Source organism: Monopterus albus, unplaced genomic scaffold, assembly GCF_001952655.1.
Source record: "Monopterus albus unplaced genomic scaffold, M_albus_1.0 scaffold42.1, whole genome shotgun sequence".
NCBI lineage: Eukaryota > Metazoa > Chordata > Actinopteri > Synbranchiformes > Synbranchidae > Monopterus > Monopterus albus.
In genome coordinates, this window is record NW_018127922.1 from 21,761 (window position 1) to 46,427 (window position 24,667).

Consider the following 24,667-nt stretch of genomic DNA (forward strand, 5'->3'; position numbering starts at 1 on the left):
GTTTTGTTTTCAGAAGGTGCTGCTTACATAGCTGCATATGGAGGCTTTTACTATATGTTATTATAGGTCCTCTTCATGATCTGCTTATAATGAAGTATTGATTGTTTCACATAACTGCAAAAAAGAACATAAAATGTGATAGAGATATTCCACAGTTTTGAAATGTACAAACTCCAAAAACTATGCCAGAAGTCTGCAAATCTCAGATTTAAATTACAAAAGCAAAACTCTGTCCACAACTGGAGTAGCTCTATGGAAGTTAAAAAAAAGACAGACACCATTAAATCTCTTAACCAAAACTTAAAGAATATATTAGAATACCTTAAACTTTGCCAAACTCAGACAATTTTGTATTGCTGCATGAGAAACTGTCATTATAGTAGCTAAATGCAAAAGGCGGAAAAACCACCAACCCCTCTGCACAGTTCATCACAGCAAACACAAATCAGCTCAAAAATCTCTTATGGTAAAGCACCACACACACACACACACACACACACACACACGCACACACACACACACACACACCCACACACACCCACACACACACACACACACACACGCACACACACGCACACACACGCACACACACGCACACACACACTAGTGTTCTGAAGTTAAGGCTTGAGTGAGGGTTGTCATTGTACATTAGATATTATTTTGGACATAAACTGATATGCTCACTGTTAGAAAAACAGATGCTAGTGTAACTTTTTTCAAACTACTTAAACTTGCCATTCAATTTTCTTCTGACTTTTACCGTCTTTGCATGTTTTCTTTACCATTTGTTATGTGTAAGTAAAGCACTGTTTTCTCAACAGGACCCTAAAAAGAGACTACGCAACTTGTAAATCTACAACAAATTTCTTCTCATAAAATCTGAAGTTAATTTTCCAAGCAAGAAAAAATAATCTACCAAACCCACCATTACTTTTGTTTTGTTGACTAAATCCATGCCAACCTTTCCCTGCTGTTAGTCACTGAGTCAGTATAAGGCTAACTACTAACAACCTGTGTACGCTTTAGCACACAGCTGCTGATGTTTCCTTTCCTCACCACTCCAGAACCCTTCACTGCTCAGACTCAGAGCCCAACAGAATCCTCTAATTTCCACTTGTCACCACAGAGGTTTACGTTACTGTTGTTCGCCAAAAGTCCATAGTCTCGCTTTAACTGGTTCTCTTGTATCTAGAATTTAATGCAAATACACTGAGGGATGAAGGCTGCCAGATGGGGACATACAGCGGGTTGGCACTTTAGGACATGCATCAGACCCAAGCCTTACTCTGTCAACATGTTTCAGTATTTTCAACATACATTTATCAAGTCTGTCAGTGTAGAAATTTTGATCTCAGATCACAAACATACAAATTTCATAACACTCTCCCAAAGGCAAAACTGATCCAAGATCGGCATTCTTGTTTGACAGAGCCTGATAAATGTAGGCTGAGATATAGTCTCATTCTCCCACATTTTGTTTTCCCAGTTATATTATAGTAAGGCCAGCTCCATCTCTGTCTCAAACTAGCTCCACCTTAGAGTTGGGGTACACCGCGACAACGTCATAGCCCTCTGGGGGCTGGACGCGTGCCTTGGCATGGGTCTCACAGTACAGATTATCCTCGAGGAAGAAGTAGCCTCTCTTCTTGAGGTTGATACCGCAGTCATCGCACATAAAGCACTCGGGGTGGTAGAGTTTGTCCCTGGCTTTCACGATGGTGCCGCTGGATGAAGGGAGACAGAGAGGGGCAGACTTGTGACACTGCTGCTTGGTGATCAAGAACAAACAGAGGACAAACTGAAAGTGAACGCAAAGTCTTCATGTCCCATGCTGTAGTTTACACAGCATGAGCCTCCTGAACAGAAGCTATTACACCGAGTGTGTTTATGTTGCTTGTTTGTGGCCCTAAGTCTCAACCATAAGTCCTTAAAGCACAGCTTGAGGATGCAGATCTTGTTTAGTATTTTCTTATTCTTGAGGCTTTAAGTGTAGTGTTTGGGGAAAACTAAACAAAAACAGCTGGTCATAGGGTTGTAGTACTGAGAAGAAAATGCCTTAAAAGGCTGATGGCGAACAGCATCATTGAAAAGCACACACTTTAAAAGTAATGATGAATTACCTGTCACAGCTGTTTAATGAATTTTCCATTACCTATGCAAAATGATCAATTATACTTTAGAGTGATTGTAACTAACCAAGCATTTGAAGATAGAAAGAAAGATATCTTATGATATTTGAGGGAAGTCTTCCAAGCAGATTAAATATGTTCATACTATCACATCTGGCAGCTGAACAGTACATGGTTATTCTTCTGGTTTGCTAATGATTAACACTAGTGCATTTCTTTTCTCAGTCACACAGTGATGACAGTTACTGTAATAAGGGCACTGGTCATTCACCGCTCCCAGCAAGATTTTCCTATCTGGACTGGGATTCAGGCCAGCGACCATTCAGTCCCAAGCCTGCCCCTTTTTAAAACTGCTTCCCCCATTTAACCACATGACTTGCTGGATAAACTTTTGACAGTGCTCTATATTTATTTGCAAAGCTGTAAAATGCTCCCAGGTCACAGCAGCCTTATTGTGGCCTGCAAGCTCCTACAATGCACTCTTGTTAAAGTAAGCCAATGACATCACTACCTAACTGCAGCTGCTTTTACAGAGAATAAGCCTAATCTTAAAGTTTAACATATGTTTATATATATGCACCTACATGCAGGTAAAAATGTAAATATGCACCATGTGTTTAATCATTACAATGATATAGTAAATGGGATTCGATTTTTTTGGCGTACTTGTGAAAGGCCTGTTGATGCAGGTTGATCTTCCTGAGTTAATCTCCGTTTCAGAGTCATGGAAAATCCTTGACTCGCATCACATTTTAAACTTTATGACCACGGGTGGAGTGATAAAAACAAGTGGGAGAAATTTCCTTTCCACATGGTAATTAATAGAGTTTTAACAGTTTAAATCATTAATGCTTTTTTCCAGTATCAAATCCACACCATAGACACATTCAGTTTTACACTGTGGCACCTGACACCATTACATACTTAATCAACGGGATGTTCTATGATGGTGTGTAGTTCAATTATTTACAAAAATAAATTCTGAAAAATACTTACACAATGCCATTATAGCAGCGTGTGCACTGGGGTAGTTTCTGAAGACCAGACAAGGGGCTGGAGATGGGGCTTCCCATTTTGGGGACTGGAGACCAGACTGGAGACTTTAGGTTTCTCATTCTCTCTGTTGGGGACACACCTAGGAAAAAAATTTGCCTGGAATAAATACTTGGAAACCGAACAAACCTTAAAATAAACATACTACATGCTCGGAGAATTCAAGAGGACATAATATCTTCTCTGTGGGCCTCTAGTAACCCATAGAAATCTTGGTTATATTATATACACACACACTTCACACCATAAGTATCTGGAGTGTTACACAGAGCCAGAAGAACAAGAAACACTGTATGTAACTGTCCAGATACTTATGGTCTGGACTGTATATATAAAAAGGGTTACTAGAGGGCCACAGAGAAGCAGTTGATATTACTGTATGTCAAGATTAGGTGTAAGTTAAGGTCAGGGTAAGGGTTAGAGGTGGGCAAATAGTAGTGTAAGTCTCCAGGAAATGAAGGTAAGTCAACATAAAATCCCCATGAGAAATCACAACAATTTTGTGCATGTTTGTCTAAGTTTCTCAGGCCAGGAAGTGCCAGTATTGTAATTAATAATAATAAAAAAAAACTGATTCATGAGTGTATATTTGTTTTTGTGCTCTGCAGGAAATTCCCCTTCGAGTTCCAGGTAGTAATTTTAAAACATGGCGGTTGTCAGGTCTGTAGCTGGTGATGGAAAGCTAAATGTTTCCCACGACAGCTTCAAAGGAAGCAGTTTCTGCCCTCGAGTGGCCTTTTTCTCCTTACGCAGCAGATGCTGGTTACCTGCTGGCACAGGTATGTGAGGAATTGTTACAAACTAAAGTAAACTAATTGGTGTACTTGATGAAAGAAAAACCACATGATACCATTATCTTACATGTCATTATTAGTCTTCTGCACTTTGTTGGCAGATTGCTTTTCCAGCATTTTTGGCACAATATGCACACTATGACAAATCAACCCATGCAGCTCATTAAGAAGAATACCTGGGGCACAACCTTCGCTGATCAGTCATTCATTCATTCGCCACTTGATTTGTCACAAAGCATGATTTATGTTGCCAGTTAATGTAAATGTTCGTGTCGTTTGCCACTGAATATAGTTCCAGTACCAGTGCATTTTTCATCTGCTTTCATTCTACCATCACATCTTAGTCACTGAAATTATTCCCCTTTTCCAAGTCTTAGACTCTCTTGACCTCTCCATGTCTCTCACACCTCCCTGTGTGCACCATTCATATGCTGTGTCAGAGTCTGGTGTGCCATTTCCTAGTACAAATTCACCATTCAAACTGGCTAGAAACGCAGCCAGGAAAACATCCCATGTTAGAATCCAACTTTAAACATCACACCTATATGCTACAATCACTCTGAATACGTCTGAATGAGGCGAGTTGACATGACATTCAACATTCATCTGACTGGAAAACCTTTTAACAAAGATACCTCTTGTTTAGCCAAAAGAAATGTGAGAAAGGTTCTGTAGCTATATGAGAAAAAACATTTACTAGAAGAGACCAACCCATTCGGCTACATCCACAGTAGCAGCAATGCTCAACTACTCTATAATGTAACAATTTCACACACGAGTGACTGAGGCATGGTGGGAGATGTGGGCTGCTGCCTTTCCAAAGGTAACATTTTCTTTTTTAGTTAAGAGCCCATGACATGTTTTTCCTTGTTTTTTTTTTACTTATCTACAATGTTACAATGGTGAATTATCATTTTAGACATGACCTAAAGCTCAAAAAATGTTGTTTAGAGTGTTACACATCTTGATTCATCGGTACATATACCGCTGTTTACCCATCTATGGAGGAGAAATTCACGGTTCGCTGTGCTGTCCACGTGCAAACAACACCGGCAGCAGGAGTCGTGCATGTTCATGAACTGTCCTCTCATTTTAAGGAAGACGCTTTCTGGCTCTCTGATTCTGAAACAATTACAAACTAATTGGAGTTATGAGGGGTTCCAAGCTAATCTAGAGGTACCCAAGATTAAACATTAAATGGCTGGAAACGAGAAAAATGTGCAGCCATGGGCAGTTCAAGAGCAATGAACTGCATCCACTGAGTGTTTAGTTATGCCTGACTGGAATTCAGGAACGGAGCATACTTATTAACACTGGATACCTCGAGCCCCTCCAGTGTTCCCAAGTGCACCAGGGCAGATGAGAGGGGCAGAGCCGTATATGACAACACTTCATTGATGATGTGGCAGGACAGGCTACGCGGGCCAATGGGCCACATATCAGTGTCACTAACCACAGTCCAATTACCTCACATCTAGCACCTGATTCCAAGCACTTACCATCTGTCAGTAAAGGTTTTGCTGCTCCATGTCGAGTTTAAGACCTGACATTAGTAAGATGTTATTTAGGATTACTGTCTGTTAATTTGTGATGCACACTAATGGAAAACCTTTTATGTGCAGTACTCTTGTGACTTACTCAGAGGGGAAAGTTGACTTTACAACACTGTAGACAAAAACTATAATGCACCAGTACTCATTTAGTTTAAGCAGCCAAATTACCTGGGTCCTCTATATTTTGTTGCCAAATGCAGACACACACCATATTTTATCTTACAGACAGTGACAAGTTGGCCAAGGTGTATCTCACCCCATGCAACATTCCCGGTACAATGTGTGTCCTTCACTGTAACTAATATCAACCAGACATGTTGTAAAGCAGCCACACACTCATTTTAGGCCCCATCTGACTAAAACCTGCCAAGAGCAGCGGGTGAAGCCTGAGGGAATTTAAGGAAAAGCGAATCTTAATATTGAAACAAAGACCACTATTGAGGGATACTGCTGTACCGACAACCTCTAAAAGTTTCTTTGATTTGTTCCTGCTTCTACAGTATGTACTCTGGGTCTGAATTTATTTAAGAGGGCAAAAGCATTTTATCAAGACAAATATTTCTTTGTTGCAGTTTGCACTGTTGAGACAACATTCTCATTCCCAGGGTATCAAATACTGTACATGACAAAACAGCAGTACTTTGTGTTTCATATTAACGCTAAAGGGTGTCTCTGGCATCCATGACAACAAGGACAGGCACAAACATGACTTTGTGCACTAGGAGCTAATGATGGACATCTGTTTTTTTTTTTTCCAAGCACTGTATAGAGTATTTGTATAAAGGAACAAGAAAGGAAAATCAAAATAATCTTTATGCAGCTTTAAAATGCTGACAAAAGCACCATTCCTCTGTGCCAATAAACAGTTGTAGGGTTAAGCTCTTGACCAGTAGAATCCCATTTGATCTCACTGGACCAGAAATTTGCGTGGGCTTTAAATCTTGTATGTTTTTAGCCCCGTCTTGGTCCCTGTGGAATAATTATCTGAATGGAATGCTCCCTCTCCTGTAGAGCCAGAATTAGTCTACACTGTTTAAAAGGGAACATGACTGGTGTGATGTTTATCCCCATCACTATTTGTCTGAGTTGGGGTCATGACTACAGACAATTCTGACTGCATTCAAGTTGGTTCATTGAGATAAATTTCTTTAACTTCTCATATAGTTTTGCAGCAAAGTCACCCAAAAGTAATAGATCTACTTTCCAAGTTTAGGAGGCAATCAGTAACCAAATGTTACATGCTGAAAGTAAAACGCTTCCTTCTCTGCACGGCAGTGGTGCTCACTATTTTACATACAGAGGCCTTATTCTGGTAACAAAGGCCATCATTCATCACTACTGACAAGCTATCTGCAAAACCCCAGCAGGCTGATGGCTACTCACCTTTCTGGAAACAGTACAAAATATAATAGCTTTTATAACTTTCTTTAAACAAATAACCACAGAGTTCGGGGTATGAGTGACATTCTGGAGAGGTCATTGGCACTGTGTTTATTTCTTTAACTGTTAAAAACAGACATCATGTTGTCGCCAGTCTGTCTGCCCCTTTAATTAATGATGATGATAAAATTTCTTCCCAAGCCTTCATATTCAAAAGAAAACATTTCTGCACTTCTTTAAAACATGGCGGTGGATGATATTGCTTTAAACACCAGAACTTAAGTCATACTACTCCTCTTCCAGCCACATCGTGAAGCCTGTGGAATTCTGGGTAAATTGACAATCTTGTTTGCTTTAACTTTCAAAGCCCCTGAAAGTCAGCATGACCTTGACGGGGGCTTAAAGGCAACTAACTGGTGATTTAAAGGTAGAACAGGTTCAAAAACAGGGAGATTTTACTTCAACTTGAGTGTCAGTTGTGTTCAGTTAATTTTTACTTTTCATAAAAAAAAAAATGTTTTTCAAGCTGAATAAAAAACAACAAAGGGACGGACTTCAGCTACACCTGCCCAAGGATTGCACTCTCACACAGATTAGATGACAGAGAAGGGCGGCTTTTAAAATGATCCCAAAGTACACCCGAGGTGTCCCTTTGTTTCATCGAGTACCTAACCTGTCAATCAATCTGAGTGACAGTTTCCCAGACTGAAAGAACACTGACAGCACACACAAAGCATTTCCTTTTAATCTGTCAACAGATCTACACTCTCTCCCTCCAACCCCCTTTAGCATGTCTTTAGTTTTCCCTTCCTCTTTGCTTTGAGTGTAATATTAAGAGCTAAACTGAGTTTGAAACAGTCTGGAAGAGCTCCAAGTCACACTGTCCATCATATAACAGCAGCTACTGGTGCCATTATTCTGGGCTTCAGAGTTATAGGGTTCTTTTTTCAATAATGGTTTAAACGTCTGTTTTATACGCTGTCACACAAAAGTAAATATCAGTGGCCTGTTTTACAAACAGACGAATGGTGCCAGCATCTCATAAAAAAAAAAGTGTGTCTCTTGTTAATCACAGATAGATTTATGAGTCCTACGGTCCTCTCCCATGATCATGCACTGGTTGCCAGTATGGCATTTCCTTCTGGTTAAACCTACCAGAGTTAAAAGAATTTATGGTTGCAAGTCGCAGTACGAATGTTGCAAATTTTGTGAAACAGGCCCCAGGTGGACAAGTTTAATTACAGGATTTTGTTTTGTTGCATGAAACTATTTAGTATTAGCCATGATTAGTTTCACTAACAAAAACATCTGTTCCAGTACTGGTACCCAAAATCCACATCAGTCAAACCACAGTTGTAAACTCTCAGCGGTTAGCTTCTCATATTTGAGAGAAAATTAAGAGTTCACATAGATAACTATAACATATTTCTAGCCTTTATTTATAAAACTGTGGGTAGATGCTGACTTTCATGTTGCAGAGTTATACATTCACAGCTGGTAACTCTCCACTCATAGTATTGAGGGTTAAACGACTTCAAGCCCTCGCAGACACGTCACTGCTGCAGAGGTTGAGAAAATAATCAGTGACTATCCAGGCTAACAGGTCAAAAACTCATTTCTCTAAGGTCTGTGCCATTTCTGCTTTAATATACCAACACTTGGTTTACAATGACTTCTTTCACTTTTGCTCTGCTTTAGTGATAAACAGGGAACCTTGAGATTATCCCAACACTCCTGCTATCAGCATCACATGACTCCTCCTCAAAAGCTGGAATGTCAAGGAGTCAAAAGGCAGACAGGAAAACGATATTTCTCACTTTATTGTCCTTTGTAAAGTTGTTTTTGCAGTAAACTGACTTACCAAAACTTCCCTCCCTCCCCCTTTATCTGTGCATGAGCTATTTAAAGCACTTCACCTTCCTCCTGCTCCCTCCATCCCTTGTTTTCACTCACTCAGACTTGCTTTCTCTTTCTCATCCTCTATAGCCCCTGTCCTCACTGTCTGTGTCTTCCTATAAAAGGAAAACTATGCCAGTTAAAAAGAGGAGCTCACAACAGTCAGAGAGAAGTTGCTTGAGCAAGATGTTCCTTTGGCTGAAGTCACAAGCCTTGTCTGTAGCAGGAAACGGTTACTCAGACGTTTCCAGAGCAGACGTACACAAACAGTGTGACTAAAAAGCCGCTCGTGAAAACTGCATAGATACACAGGCGTACCTATTTGATGGTTTTAGTCATTTTAACATGTTACATTCTGTTGACAGTGCGGCAGTCCGGCATATCAGTGTTAAATATATTTTTCCATTACATATTGCAGAAATAGTATCTATATCATTAGTCATTTACCTGTTCCTTTTTCCTGCAGCATAATGTGCATGAAATGTAGCTTAGAATGGAACTATATGCTTCTTTTTTTATCGTCATATTTTAAGCACACAAATACACCCAAAACCAGAAACCCCTACCTCCATCCCCAGCCTCCAGGATTCCCTGGAGGTATTTGAAGGAGCCAGACTGTTTGGGTTCAGACACAGGCTCCTCGTAATCCTGCAGCATCTTGTAGACATCTGACTGTGTGTCAAAACCATTATGGCCCAAGGGGGAGTGTATGGGAGGCTCAGGGCTGCAAAAGAAAAAACATAGTGTTATTGGAACGCAATATAAAAGAAGCTGAAGTAACCTAAACAAAAAGATAAATAAATAGAATTCTTTGTTTAAACAAATTAACTACAGCACATTTTGTTTTACTCAGACAGCAAAAATAGTCACACAGACGAACACAAAGGCGTATACATTACACTCTACATAAAGTCTTAATCACAGCCACTCTGGTGCTATGGTTCTGCACGTTCATCCATCCATCAAGTTATTCCCAAACCTAACAGGATGCACCATGCTCATTTGATATATTGAAACCTCTGGGAAATGGTTGCTGACAGATGTGTTCAAATCCTGACACACTTAACTGCGTGTCTGTCTCCAGACTCGCCTCCAGGAGTCTGAATGAAGCACTTCACTGCAGCCTGAGTGTGTGTTTGTGTACTGCTATGTGCAAGTGTCTGTGAGAGAAAGAAACAGGAAAATATGGTGAAACCATGAACTGAACCTGCAGAGAAAGTGAGTGACAGTGAACAATGAGCAGTTAGGATGGTGCTGGAAAGGATGTTCGCTGGGAGACTAATCACACATTTACTTGCCACTTGAGGGGATGACAACAAATGACTTCTCCTGTACATGTGGCCATCTGTGTGTCATGAGACCTCCAAAGTACACACAGTACTGTATGTGGTTCTCACAGTGACAGTTGGAAAATGTCAGGGTGGGATATTTTTCTTAAAGCTGATACCTCTCAACAGTCCCCAGTGTTTATAACCACTACATATATTGGGTTGTTTTAGGCTGTTAACCACATTTACAGATTTGGACAAAAAAAAAAACTGATTCATAAAACGTTAGTGTGTGAAGTTGTTTTGTTTTTAATAAGAGGATAGATGAAAACAGTTTACTTCATTTTGTATGAACAGCAAATTGTAGTTTGTAAATGTGATTTTTAGATTTTTTTTTTTGATTCAATTGGTATTGTTTATTTGATTTTGTTATGTTTCAGGCAAGGACGCAAATATGCAGACGCAACTCAAAACAGAGGTCGACAGGAATTTACTGCAACACCAAACAAGAAACAGGAACAAAATACAAGGCTCAACCTGACGTAGTAAAAAAATACAAAACAAGGTCAGGGAGCTGGGTACAAAAATGAAAACCAAACCAGTGAAATAAATCAAAGTACTGCTAGACAGCAATGACACAAATCAAAAGAAGTCAGGAACAAACAAGAGACGGGTACTGAACTTACAGGGCAGAGATTAGTGATGGCCATCTGACACCGAGGCTCTGATATAAGCTTCGAACTTGAAGAGGCATTTTCCGCAAACCACTGCTTTGAAGCCTGCTTTGATGCCGAAAAAGACATGTGACTGATGACGTCCGAAGCAGAAACTGCTTCGGTCCCCTGAGTGAATCCTGTGACTGGTTCAAACAGTCGATACTGCTTCATAACGCGAGACCTCGCTGTGCACGTCAGCAGGTTCCTAGGCGCGTAAAAGCACTATATAGCCACCAAAAATGACGCACAACATGTTGGTTTGTCGTCGTAGTAGGTGTGTGTGTGTAGTTGCTGTCGTTATTATTTCCATCTTGGAGCATTCACATAATGCAGTCATTATTTTGCTGTCTCCTATTTCACCACTAGATGTCACTGAACCAAACCTTTGAATGAATGAACCCATATTTGATACAATTGATGAAGTGGTTCAATACTGGTTCATTGCTTCATTTGGACATCTCTGCCAGAGATGCAGGAGTGGTGAGCTGAGAGAACAGAGACAACAGGGGCAACAAGGCACAAAGACAGAATGAACCAGCAAGAGACTGAAGGAAATGAAGGAGTATATATAGGCAGGTGACCAGAGGATAACAAGCAACAGGTGGAAGCATTGAATGGTGATTGTGAACCGGGCTAAAGCTAGGGCAGGTAAGATGACACAAGACAGGAAACTTACCAAAACAAAAGCACAAAACAAGAAGCAAGTCCACAAACCTTAACACATTTATAATAATGAGTATAAAAACAAATGCAGTTACAGATTTCTTAAGGGAGAGAGAACATCTACAAACAGCTGGGCATACAGTATGTATGGACTGATCTACTCATCCTGTAAAAACTATAGTTTATGTATTTTTGTTTTACTCGCTGTGCACATGCACAGCACACGGTTTGACCGTCTCACCTGTGTGTGGCACTGAGGCTGAGGCCCCCCATCTTGCTTGGCAGAGATCTGTCTCCATTGCTGCCGTTGTGAGCGTAAAGTCCCGCTGGATTGTTGTACTGACCCTGCCCGGTGCCGTTTCCGTATCCACAGCTGTGGATGTTGTTGGGTCTGGGGTGTCCGTTGTTCAGGGGACTGGGCTGGGGAGTCTGCGGGGACTGAGGTTCAGAGGTGTATGAAGGTTTACGACTGAAACCGCTGGTGATTGGACGGAAATTCTATAAAAGAAGAAAAAACAGGGACACATTTAAAAAGCAAAAATTTTTGGCCTATCTGCTTGTAACAATAGTGTTCCTTTAAACATAGAAGGGGATTTCAGATAATACTTCAGCAAATGCTTTTTTCTACAATACCAAGTATTTATATTTTTACATTCAAAAAACACATGTAATTAATCACCGACTAAATTATCATTGCACAAATTAGAAAACCTCTGATCTCTAACAAAACCTTGTATCGCCCAACCACCTTAGGAAAATACAGTTGGCTTGCTTATATTCATGGCTTTCACATAATAGATACTTCTCCATGTTAATTTCTTGTTTGAATTGTATATTAGATCATGAGATGGCATGGTTTTTAACTCACTCTGCCATCGTTGCAGGAACTGGTCGTTCTACCCCGTTCTACCACTACTTTCAACCAGCTGATACCATAACAATATTGTGGTGTCCACACTTAAGACAAACCACATTTGCCTAATATCCCCTTAATCTGAAGCAGCCATGGGGAAACATATACCCCAGTATTACACCAAATAGGTAAGCAGCTTTATATATAAACTTACAATACTTACTTTTTTGTGTTATTATTGTATTATCCACATACATCAATGCCATAAGTTTAAAACAGCCATCTATCTGTGTATCACCCAGCTGTAGGGCGGCAGCCATTCTGCAACAGCTATTCCTCTAAATCATTAACAAACAATGCAAATAATAAGGGTGATAGACTTTCCTTATCTCCTAAACTTACAAAAACAAAACTCGCTACTGTTGAAAAAAAAAACACACATGATTTTATATTCTTGTATATATTCTTAATTCCTTCCAAAATTTAACCTTTACTACTAGCTTTCAATCATTTATGCCATAATGCATCTCCCATAATGCTTTACTATAGTCAATAAAAGCACAGCATAGACTCTTCTTATTCAAGCAATACAGAGAAACAGAAATGCAGTGATGAAAATGAAAAGAGGCTGATGTTACAGAAAGGATTACTAATGTCAGGAGGAAAGGTCAAGGAAACAAGTCCAGACTAGAAAACCACAGTTCTGCAGGGTGAAGGTTTGAAAGAAAAGCTTTTCCACTTCATTTCTGTTTTGTTCTCTTTAATAGAAAGGCTTATTTAAAAGGAGCTTGCATTAACAGGAACAAATTGGCTTCTGTGGGGTAAATACTGAAAAACACATAGTGCTCTGCTGAAACAGTTGAGAAGAATCTGCTGGACTAATGCAGGACAGATGCGCAGACACCTACACTTGAACCACTGTGTGTTTATCCTGAGGTCAGTGGCCTTTTCATGCATTTGCACAAGCTCCACACAGTGACATCAGCGAGCCACTCAGTGTTTACCACTGCTATCAGCAAACTAGAGTGATAACACTCGCTCCCGGCTCAGCTCTCCCATCTCAGAGTCCGAACTTCACAGATAAAGTTTTATTGCATGGATAGCAATGATGTCACCGCCTCTGATAGTGTTTTGGTGCTTTGAATTTCTGAGGCAGCAGCAGGTTTGAATGATGAAAGAGGTCATAACTTTAGACTATAAACATTTCAACTGAAACAAAGTGACTTGTTTATAGGTTAAGCAATGCAGTAGGATGAGAGGTCAGACAGAGTCGGACTGTTGTAACTATGAGCCACTGGAGTGAGGGTGCATGCATATGAGTGTGTGAGTGTATAAGATTGTATGTTTGGGGCTGGTTTACAGTGCCTTAGCCACAGGAGGACAGGACCCCTGTCATTTTCAACAGATGGGTCTGCAGCATGTCATCCTATCCTCAGCCCTCGCCTGGACCACACACTCAAGCGCTGACACACACATACAGTACACACAGGTCTTCTGTAATCAGCACTTTTCAACATGCTGGAGACTTCTCCTCTTCAAAACAAGCTCACGTTTGAACTTGGAAAAGAGCTTTGTCATTGCCCTGCCTCCTGCATTTAATGCAAACTTTCCAGAAATTTAAAACCAATTCTTTGTACTCTTCCCAAAAACAGAAATAATAAAGATGAACCATGGAAGCCTGTGAACAAAATGCTAGCAGACCATTCATGGTTAAAGCAGGCAGGGGAGTCAGCGCTCAGTGTAGCTTCAACCCAGGAGCCAAACCCTGTTGGGCAGGATGTCGAAAACACCCAGTTCTCTGCGGCTCCCTCTCCGAGTAACCCAGACACTTTGAAGCCTGGTTCTCACCACATGGCCAAACCAGATACTATTCGTTATCTTCAGATCTATTTCCACAGATGATGTCCCTTGTGTGATTCTCTCAACTTCTACATTATGTGAAAGAAGCTGAATTTGCAAGAAATATAGTTTTGAGTGTGATGATTCTTAGGATGTTCAAATTTAAATATACAATAATGATCACTTGTCACTCCTCTCCACACTATGGGAGGAGTGCGAGGTGGGCTGGAAATGTGGCCCTGGTGTTGATTTACAAACAGTTTCTTTGGAAATGAGTCATCCACGTTCATGTTTATCTCACTGCTGGCTTTCCCACCTCACTGCTCAGAGCTCTCCTCCTCCATAAGAACATTTTCTTTCATTTATTAATCCATTTGATATGTTTTGCAGCTTGTTTTCTTTAAAGTGTCCTTTTGAACCCAGCTTTCTTTTGTTCCACTGCTCAATTCATCTTACGTCTTTCAGTTCCCTGAAAATGTGCCCAGAGCTGGAAAGCTGAAGCTCTGCGGAACAAATCACCATCCCGACACGTCTTTTTAATCTTAATGAAAATCCATTATTGATTTTTCATATTTAGAGAGGGAGTGAGTCTGCAGATAACAATCGGCGCAATAACCGTATCACTGTCAGGCAAGCTTTTTCATGCCTATGTAGGGAGAACAAAGGAAGCAAGCTGAGGAAACTCCCAGAGAGTGGATTATGTTAAGTGCTCCTGCAGTGGCAAGACAGTAAAGATATATTTATGACTTCAAATCTGTACAAGCATTACTGTACATGTGAAGGAGGATAGATACATGCCCCCGTCTATGGTGATATATTTAAAAGAGAAATAAAGAACTGGAATAAAAAGATTTTTCTCTTGTTTATTTGACTGGGGGGGAAAATTACCCTTAAGAAGAAATCAAGTTAATCTCATTTGTATAGCCAAATAAATGTAGTAGAGTTTAATGTGCCTACAAACTGTAACAGAGTAGAAATATAAAGTAACAGTCGGAGGTACAATATCCTCAAAAACAGGAAGAAATCAGTCCCCACCCCAATTCAGATGAATGAAGTCATCATTAACTGTCGTGCCCATGTTGGTATGCAGCCTTTAAAGATGTAAAAAATGGAGCTTTTTCCTGATTTGGGTTTTCTTTGTTGTCAGCATTGAGTGCATGTTCACTCCCCACAATTCCTTTTGTCTTTTCTTGCTCGTGACACTCTTCCCTCTCTGACCTTGCGTGTCTGCTGCACAGACACTTGTTTTGAGTGGATGGCACATTTATAAGACAGCACATCTGGTATTTGCCTTATAAACATGCCAGTTAACATTCAGGACTTGTAAGCACTCTCAGGTTGCTCTAAAGGTATGGTGGTTTGCCGTTTTATCACAAAAGCAAATGTATTCCAACAGTTTCTTTAAAAATCTACCACTTCAGGTCTGGACATAGGTTTAATTAATGGAGATTTGATGTTAAGGTGTCAGTCACGCTGATCTGTAGAATGTCTTATCGCCCCATTTCCAATGGCAACCTTATCTTGTTTTCCCAGTGCAGTGAAAACTGTTTAAAATTAATGTGAGCAGAAACTCAAAATAAAACTGTTGAAAACGCATCTGTGAGAATCACATGTTTGTGTTTAAGTGAGGGCCAAAACCTCAGCTTGCTTGCCTCACTGGAGACTGACACAAATTCATGGTAACACGTGTACACCATCCCCTTCTCTTCTGCCTCCTGCATGGTTTAATCCCCCTGGACCTTTAAAATTAAGCATTTCACACGGCACTCTGCACCACTGACCAAACACAAACCAGCCCTTTATGAGTCCCTGGGCCTGACCCTAGGCGCCTCAATAGGAGGAGAGACAGACAGGCAAAGAGACAAGCTGGCTGAGAGTGGGGTGCTCTCAGGAAGAGCCATGTAGTAGTGGAATGCAGAGTTCCAATGAAATGAGAATATCATGCATTTGATCAAGTTCCTCTATTAAATAAAGCTGTAAAGAACCTTTTACATCCATCATGAATTATCCAAGTCATCAATGGCTTGACTTCAGTTTGTTGTTGCCAACTATAACCAAACATAACAGTTTTAAATGTTCTGGCCACAGTAATTTAATTACAAGTGTGAGCAATTAAGGCAACAGACTTCCTAACTATACTAATGATGATGGGTAAGAGTTAAACACAAATGTGTCTCTCTCAAATAATGTACAGTATAGTGAAAGGTTTGAGTAACCACTTGATAAATCATTTAGGTAGCACGGTTCACTATCAAATCAAATCAAATCAAATTTTATTTGTATCGCGCCAAATCACAACAAAAGTCATCTCAGGACACTTTACAAAGTAAGGTCTAGACCTTATTGTTATCAATATTATTACATAGGGAAAACCCAACAAATCCCCCTTGAGCAAGCACTTGGCGACAGTGGGGAGGAAAAACTCCCTTTAACGGAAGAAACCTCCGACACCACCAAGAAACCACCTCTTTATGGAATAAATGTTAATCTAGTTTCTAGACAGAATGTAATTGGCTTGGTTCACTATTATTCTGTAAATGTAAAGATTCATCTTCGACTAATTAGGTTCATTGCCCTTGAACTCTGTTGTGCCTTAATAAAAGGCAAATGATTCTGAATGACAGATATTTGAAAGCATTCATAAAACTAATTTGTTTCATGCAGACATTATTTTCATCAGTTCCAAGCAGTGAGGGAACTATTGTCTGTAAGTCAAGTGAGGGCTCTGTCAGTTACTCTTAATGGTAACTGGGAGAATTCGCCTTCATTTGCCAGCTCCTGTGCTAAGAGTGAAAGCCTCGGTGACGTGTGATCCAGACCTCTCAGCTTCCGCATTGTGATGCCTTTCCACAGGACCATGGTGCTTGGCCACCATAGCCATCACTTTAATAACAGGGTAGCCAACATGGATGGTATTCTGATACTGCTTGCCAAAAAACACTGTTTGACTTTGACCAAGAGGCCGTTCCCACCTACTTGAAGCTGCCACTGTGCTTTAATGGAAGGAATTTGGAAAACCTGTAATGTCTGGTGGCATTGTTTTACTGGTGCTAAACTAACAGCGGAAAACCTAATATGAAGTCATTAGAGAGAACCCTTTACAACCCAGAGAGGCGTTGTCACACAAAAACTGTCTCTCGTCTTCTCAGAAAAAGGTTTGCATATAAGCTATTTGATGACTACAGTGCACTGTCCTTAAATAAAATCAACTTCAAAATCAACAGAATTTTGTTGAGATTATGTAGACGATGCATTTGTAAACTAGCAGTGCTGGGCCGTAACACGTTACCAGTAGTGAGTAACAAATGACAGTTTGTAGCTTTTAAGATCTTTCAGTGAAGAAAAAAAACAAAGTGTACATTAAATCAGAGCTGATAATAGTGAGGGGAGCTTCAGATGGCTACTGATTTGGTTGGTCATTAAGATGATTAAGTGCATTTCACTGAGCTTGATGTTCTCTTAACTCACTTGAACCCTTTTATTTTGCATGAAACCCGAAAGCTGTGGGAAGCATCTGATTATAACTCATTTGTCTTCTCGGAACTACATGGCCAAAATTTGGCTGTCAAAGCTATACATGCTGTTCTATACCTCATCATTATCTCACCCCGCCACCCGTCTTTATCAAATTATTTCTATTTTAGGAAGAAGACTATGACATCCAGTAGTCTGTGCACAGTCAGTACATAAACATAGGTCCTTGGAAACAAACTGCATAGTCCCACTGAATTCTCCAAACTGCCAAAAATAAGTCTTTGCAAAAACTGTCACACCAGCAGTTCTGAGTCCCGCACATACTTATGACCAAAACTGCACAATTTCCTCTGCCACGTTTATAAGAATCTCCCATGTTCCCCAGGTGAAAGAAAACACCTCATATTATGCATGTGTTGCTTCCTGCTCAGTAGCTAAGTCACACAAGTGCGAGTAAAATTTCCAGCTAAACCAGTTGGTCAGGATCAAAAAGAAACCATGAATAAAAATGGAAATGGTTAATACAGAGTGTCCCAAAGAAAGCTCCACTGGCTTCGTAGCTATTCAGGCACTCTAGTGGTAGCACATCTGCAGCAACAACAACAACAAATGTTCTGCCTTCTGATTTCCCATTAGCAGTAGTTAGTTAACTGCATTACAAAATCACCAGTGAATGCCTGTGTAGGCCAGAAGGACGCGGTCAAGACATTGCTTTGTTTACACATAAGCTCAGGTGTCCAGTCCTGCCCCTTTGGTTTCAGTTCTCAAACTGCTAGTCAAACTGCACTGCGTCAGCCTGAGTGCCATAGTGACAGGTCAGTTGCTTCAGAGCTTTGGCACAATCAGAAACTATGTTGTCATTCTTATTCAGTGATTTGATACAATTAATGTTTCCTCATGCTGTCTGAACCGGTGCATTTTTGAATGAACTGAACTGTATCACACAGTTCATTTTGGATTTGGTTCAGTTGGTGTGAGAGAGGCTCTGGTGCATATACTGTTTCCAGTGTGTCTGAGGAACAATCACCATTGTTGTGTCAGCATAAACCTTGGAGCCATATCTGGGCCCAGCAGGAAACAGAAAGAGTGAACCTTAGTCTTCTATGTGACCCCAGGGAGCGGATGTTTGCTCTTTCCACACCTGAGAGCAACACCAAAATGATCCTGACTTCACAGGTTCACTTTATTAAATAAGATGCCAGCAAAAATTGCTAGATGTCAGTGAGAAAGTGAGGAACAATTTGATAAGATGTTACTGTAAAGTCTTCACTGTTTAGTGACTGACAACATATTCAGCTGCATGGTAGAAATGAGAGCAGCTACTGAACCGAATGAGCTGTCAGGATGTGCACTCCAGTAGTGGATCGCTTAGAACCACTGATCTGACGCCACATCCGTGCAAAGTAATTACACCTAGGTGCACAAAACAACACACAAAAGCAGCTCATGACCCACAATATTTGTTGCTTTTGGGGGAAATTATACCTCATATCAGCCCTCTATTTTCTGCTCATCACTTCCACACTCAACCATCCATGTACTACTGTAATTCAGTTTATGGTGGAACATTTCACAGTGCAGACTTTTATGGACAGCCATGGATTATGATTTCTTTTTTTTGGTCTGATTCTTATTTATGTATACAGTACATTGTAGGTCACATGAAAAGCCTGTAGTGAAGGCTGACATATAAAGCTGCTGATAAGAGTTTGGACCTTGTGAGCACAAGCAATCCAGATTAATTACATACTCTAGAGCTCCCTTCACACTTGCCTCTGCTACTGAAAACAATCCTTTCCAGGAAGGTGTCAAATTTCCACCGATGAGTGGACAGAATTCACTTCAGCTCTTTGTGCATCTCTATTCATTCAAGGAAACACTGCCTCAGTGAGGACAGGCACACATAAGTCCTGACTCTACTTGACAAATGGACATCTCTTACATGCATATACCATAATATGCTCATTGTCTCGCATTTCATTCAGTCACAGTCTCCACACTTTGTGCTCAAACCTGCTGGCCTGCCAGTACTGGAAAACTTGGAGAAGGTCATCAGCCAGAATTCATCATGCCTCAAATATGTTTGGCAGCTCGTATGACTGGAGAACAATCAAGATACTATTTCAAAACCATTCAAGTCAACAGTGAGATGCATTATCTCATTTATAATGATGTGAATGATGGTGTACAGGCAAGTTATAGATTGGATGTTGTGCCTGTTTCCATGGATTCTGTTTATGGCATAAACAGACTGAGAGGACTCGGGTCTCACGCCCAGCGGACTGTACTTTTAAGTTATGGCCCCAGATGTGAATTTGCCTCTCTTTTGGCTGATGTGGCAGTTAGTGAAGGACCCTAATCCAAAGCAGTAGACTCCAGAGTACAAGGTCCCAGTTTAAATTGACTTTAACATAAATCACACCAGAAAAATGTGTTGCTGAGTCTTTGTCGGCAGTTGCCTGTACTGTAAATGTCCCATTCATTTCCCCCTTAATCAGTGTTGCTTGACTCACAGTTGGAGCACTTCTGTGGCTTAGATGGATATGAGACTCCCCCTTTGGAGCCAAAAAAGGTTCTGTTAGAAAATATAAGATATATTTATATTTGATAAAAAGGCAACAAGGTACAAGTCAAAACTTTGATATATGGGACTTACTTGTCAACACTAAGTCAAAGACAAACAATCACGGCTGGGAGCCCCTTTCTATCATTTGTGTTGAGAGTAATTTTGAAAGTATTTTTCAACCTAAGCCTGACCGTGATCCAAGCAGTGAAATTCTGCGTTGGCAGCAAGAGACATTCAGGCAGATCAGTCAGGAGAGCATCCCAGTGGATGCAGATTTAAATCTGAAGACCTGTGGTTCAGTAAATCCAGAGAACACAGCAGTTACCTGTGAGTCAGGCTCCGTGTAAGGGCTTGTCTTGCCATCTTCACTAACAGTTGGCGACCACACTCTGTCTCCTGATCCTGACCTGAAAGACAATATCCATGAGAGAAAGAGAGAGTCTCAGATAAATCATCTAACACCCGAGTGTTGACACATGCAGTCATTTCTGCTGAGAAGAATGATTTTTTTCTTTCCACAGATGATCCTGTGTATGGAGTGTAATTATTTCTGAGTGTGAATGTTTGAAAAGAAACTGAAAAGAGTAAAAGTAAAGGCTCTATTTACTCTAATCCTCTTAGAATTACTGTAAGCTGGGAAAGATGACAACTTTAGCATCACATGATATCCCATAGTTGAGTATTAGCGGTACGAGTCCCCTCTGTGTGCCAAAACACCCACAAAGCTGCAGTTAGCAAACCATTTACTGTACTGGTGGCTTCGTATGACTGAGTGTGTGTGTGTATGTGTGTGGATTTGTGCATTTGGTAGATTTGCACATTAGAAATGGGATAAAGCTACTTCACGGCCTCTTCCTCCTGATACAAAAATAAAGTCATTATCACGTCATAACTCCACTGTATCCAGCCTTTGGAAGAACACTTTGCATTCCCTGCAATGGATTTTTCAAAGTAGTGATAACCGAATTACTGGTATCAGGCTTTCTTCCTCCTGTTCAGATTACCAGTAATTGGCTCCAGTTGCATAAACCTACAAAAAAAGAGCATGACTTACTGACTGGCAGCAATGATAGAATACATCATTTACAGCAATGCTGAACAGGCCTACTGTGCATGCATCAGCAGGGGTCCACATAATTTATGTCCTTCTTTAAAAGGGAGAGAATTACATGGTTTAGTGAAGCCAATGCTGTGCAACTTGTTCCTGCCGAGTGGGATCCACCCCAGCAGTATCACTTGCAGTTCACATCTTTTCTATTCCAGTTTCAAATTGAAGTGGAGGCAGTTTTCAGGGCAAATCGGAGGGGAATTCTTTGGTCCATTGGGTTTTTGTTGCCATGGTGTGGGAGGCTAAGATGGAAAGCACCCAGCTGCCTGAAGGGAAACACCTAGACATCAAACTGGGTCACTACAGGACAGTGTGTCTTTGTGCGTGATTCTCCTCACCAAGCCACCCTACATCCATTCACACCTCCATCCAGAGACAAAAACTATTAACTGTAAGTGTGTGTCCGTGTGTAGCTTTGTCAGCCCCACACAGGGAATAGCTGATGTCTGAAGGGGTGAGGTCATTCGGCTGCTGGTGTTGGTTGAGCTGAGGCAATAATTGAGATATGAACTATGGAAGTGTTGCTATCAAGGACGCTCTTATGAGGCACCGAGTGTCTGCAACAGCTACTGCGTAGGATGACCCTTCAGACTGTTTGGTTTCGATGGTTACCATACAAACAGCCTATTGAAAAGAGTGAAAGTTCAGTCTGAAGTGGCCTGTGTGAACTGACATTTCAAAAGTGCAAGAGAGAAAAATGAAATTTTTTTTTTACATCCATCCCTAATAATGGAGTCAGTGCCTGAGTGGAAACTGTGACCAGTGTGTGATTTCCAGCTTTACACTGTTGCTCTCATTACACTGAGGGTCAGTCTGAAGAGAGATGGCAGTCACATACTTGAAATCTTAAATATTATTCCTTTTCAAAAATAACTGCTAGCAGTGTTGGCTGTTATCTGACTTATTCCGTTTCATGCTCACAACTGCAAGTAATCTAAGAAATCAAATATTCAGCAGTGGACATAATTGAATTTTCTGCCAGAATTCAAACCATTCTGGAGTCTCTCAGATGTAACGCAACATAGATGACCACAGCTCAGCAGATAGAAACAATCCGCTGCGCACAAGTTTGACTGGGGACAGTGAACTGTGTTATTTATTTATCTATTTTGTGTTGGACTTCAGCATGTCCTCCTGTGTTTGGGCAGTGTGTGATGGATTACCCAGGACCATCTGGGAAGGATCAGGATCCTACATCACATGAGCTGCTGCTGCTACACATGCCTTCTCTCCTGTTTCACTTCTCTCTTTCTTTTATCTGCCTGATAAAATGAAAAATTTAGTTTGGAAAAATCTTTTCAAATCTTAAATATTAGCTAGACTGCAATCTGCAACGCTATAGGAAACAATATGTTTTCTATTAAAATCGAGTTGCAGACCTAGGGGCTTTATCTCGTCTTACTTCCACCTCCTCTGACTAATGCCAGAGCATACTCTGAAAAAACTGATCATTACAACAGCACTGGTCACTGTTTCTTATTATAAAGTAGATTTACAATAATAACTAGAATTACAACTTCACGGTTGTTTGCCTTCACCAACACGTCAAACTCACAGACATGAGACAGATGTGAGTTCACTGACCTTGACCTCTGACCACCAAAATCTAGTTCGTCTTAAGTCCAAACGGAAACTTGGACAGAAATTTGAAGAAATTCCCTCAAGGCGTTCCTGACACATTGCATTTGCAAAAATGGGCTGGACGGAAGGACAAACGAACAGAGAAGTCAAACACCTCCGGCCGTGGCCATTGCTGGCTCAGAGGCATTAAAAGGACAGGGGTGAATAGTCTGAACTACTGATTGACTGACAGAAGTACAAACATCCAGTACATTTACTCAAATACTGTACATAAGTACAATTTTGAGGCATCTGTACTTGAGTATTTTCATTACTTGATGCTTTGACTTCACTATATTTTAGAGGCAATTATTGTACTTTTTATTCCACTATATTTATTGCATAACCTTTATTACTAGTTACAAAATCTAGTTAGAAATCAGTACAGAAACAAAGCAAGCCACAAGGTCATCTCATCAACCTTCCAGCTCTTTCCTTTGGTCACATTTTCCCTTGCCTGACCTCTTGGTGTCGGGCTTAATTTCCTGATTGAGGAGTGGAGCAGTGGATGAGTTTACTTTGGCTGCACAGGATCATCTTGTTCAAGGAGTAGCATGACATGGCAGGGTTTGAATCTTTGCCTTAGTCAAAAAGCCCTCAGGAACAAGGACAGTGGTCAGGTCTGTCATACATCAGACAACATGAGAGATGCTCCTATGTTATTTTGTAATGTGAGAATGCTTTCTTCCCAGGGGAAGGTTTCGTCAGCAGATATGAGGGGTTCACTTGGAACAATTTTCATCTGAGTGATGACAAGATCAACGCAAGATGGAAAAAAGGAGGGAGGACCCCCAGAAATTCTGCAACACAACCGCTTAAACTCCACTGATGACCCTGATGCCGCCTTTATAACAACCACAACAAAGAAACCCTGGGAGAGCATCAGAGAAATGATGAAAGGATGAAGCAGGATGAAGCAGGAGAAAGCAGCGGTACTGGAGGTGGAGGGGATGCGAGTTGGTTCCTTTGGAGGAATCTTTCTGTCTTCGTCCCAGCTGGAGTCCTGCGTTCCTTTGGGTCCAAGCAGCCTCATGCATAATTCCTCTGCTGTGAGTCACAGGTCCTGGAGTCAGAGTGGGACAGCAGGGGCAAATCTTTCTCCCATTCTTCCTGAATCTTCCATGTGTTTAATTTTGATTTCTCTCTCCAGATCATGATCAGATTTGTAGTCCTCCCTCAAAAGGACTCAGATATGCTCTGAACTTCTGATCCTAGGCTTACCTCTTACTAATGTGTCTAACCTAAACCGTTACTTACTGTGCACCCAAAAGTTGATTCAAATCATAACCTTGTTTTTGTGAAGACATTCTTAACACTTCTGCTTTCACAATTTTAACATTAGTATTCTCCTCAGTACCACTGTCATCTACATTTCTGATGTGAAGATACTGTCACAAGTCAAAGGTCCACTTACAGCTTTCTCTGAGATTTAATCAGTCCATGGATAAAAAACAATGAGTCCTATCTTTGACCTGAGGCAGGGACTCACTATCTCACTCAACCATTTATCAGCTAACTCATGTTTTACACTTACAGTACAGTATGTAGCCGAAGGTTAAAACAATCAGCCAGTTTTCAGTCAGTAAAAGTTTTTTTTTTTTAAGGATACGTACAAGAACAAGACTCACAGTCAGAGTAACACACACAGCTCAAGCATCGTGACTCGTCTTTCAGCCGCCCCAGCAGGACTCTTTCCGAACAGCTTGACCAGCGGTTGAAACAAGCATCCCAACCGCCTTCATCTGTTCCACGGGC

General features: G+C 40.8%; 1 protein-coding gene across 1 annotated transcript in view; it reads right to left on the minus strand.

Annotated features, from left to right (window-relative positions):
- Window positions 1-1,168: 1,168 nt before the first annotated feature.
- The window catches only part of pdlim4 (PDZ and LIM domain 4), a 37,925-nt gene continuing 14,426 nt past the window's right edge, over window positions 1,169-24,667 (minus strand). Inside the window, exons 3-7 of the mRNA XM_020599795.1 lie at window positions 20,510-20,591; window positions 11,694-11,950; window positions 9,372-9,529; window positions 3,126-3,264; window positions 1,169-1,724 (exon numbers count right to left, since the gene is read on the minus strand). Of these exons, the coding sequence (XP_020455451.1) occupies window positions 1,520-1,724; window positions 3,126-3,264; window positions 9,372-9,529; window positions 11,694-11,950; window positions 20,510-20,591 (841 nt within the window). The 3' untranslated portion in view covers window positions 1,169-1,519. The remainder of the gene's footprint in view (window positions 1,725-3,125; window positions 3,265-9,371; window positions 9,530-11,693; window positions 11,951-20,509; window positions 20,592-24,667) is intronic.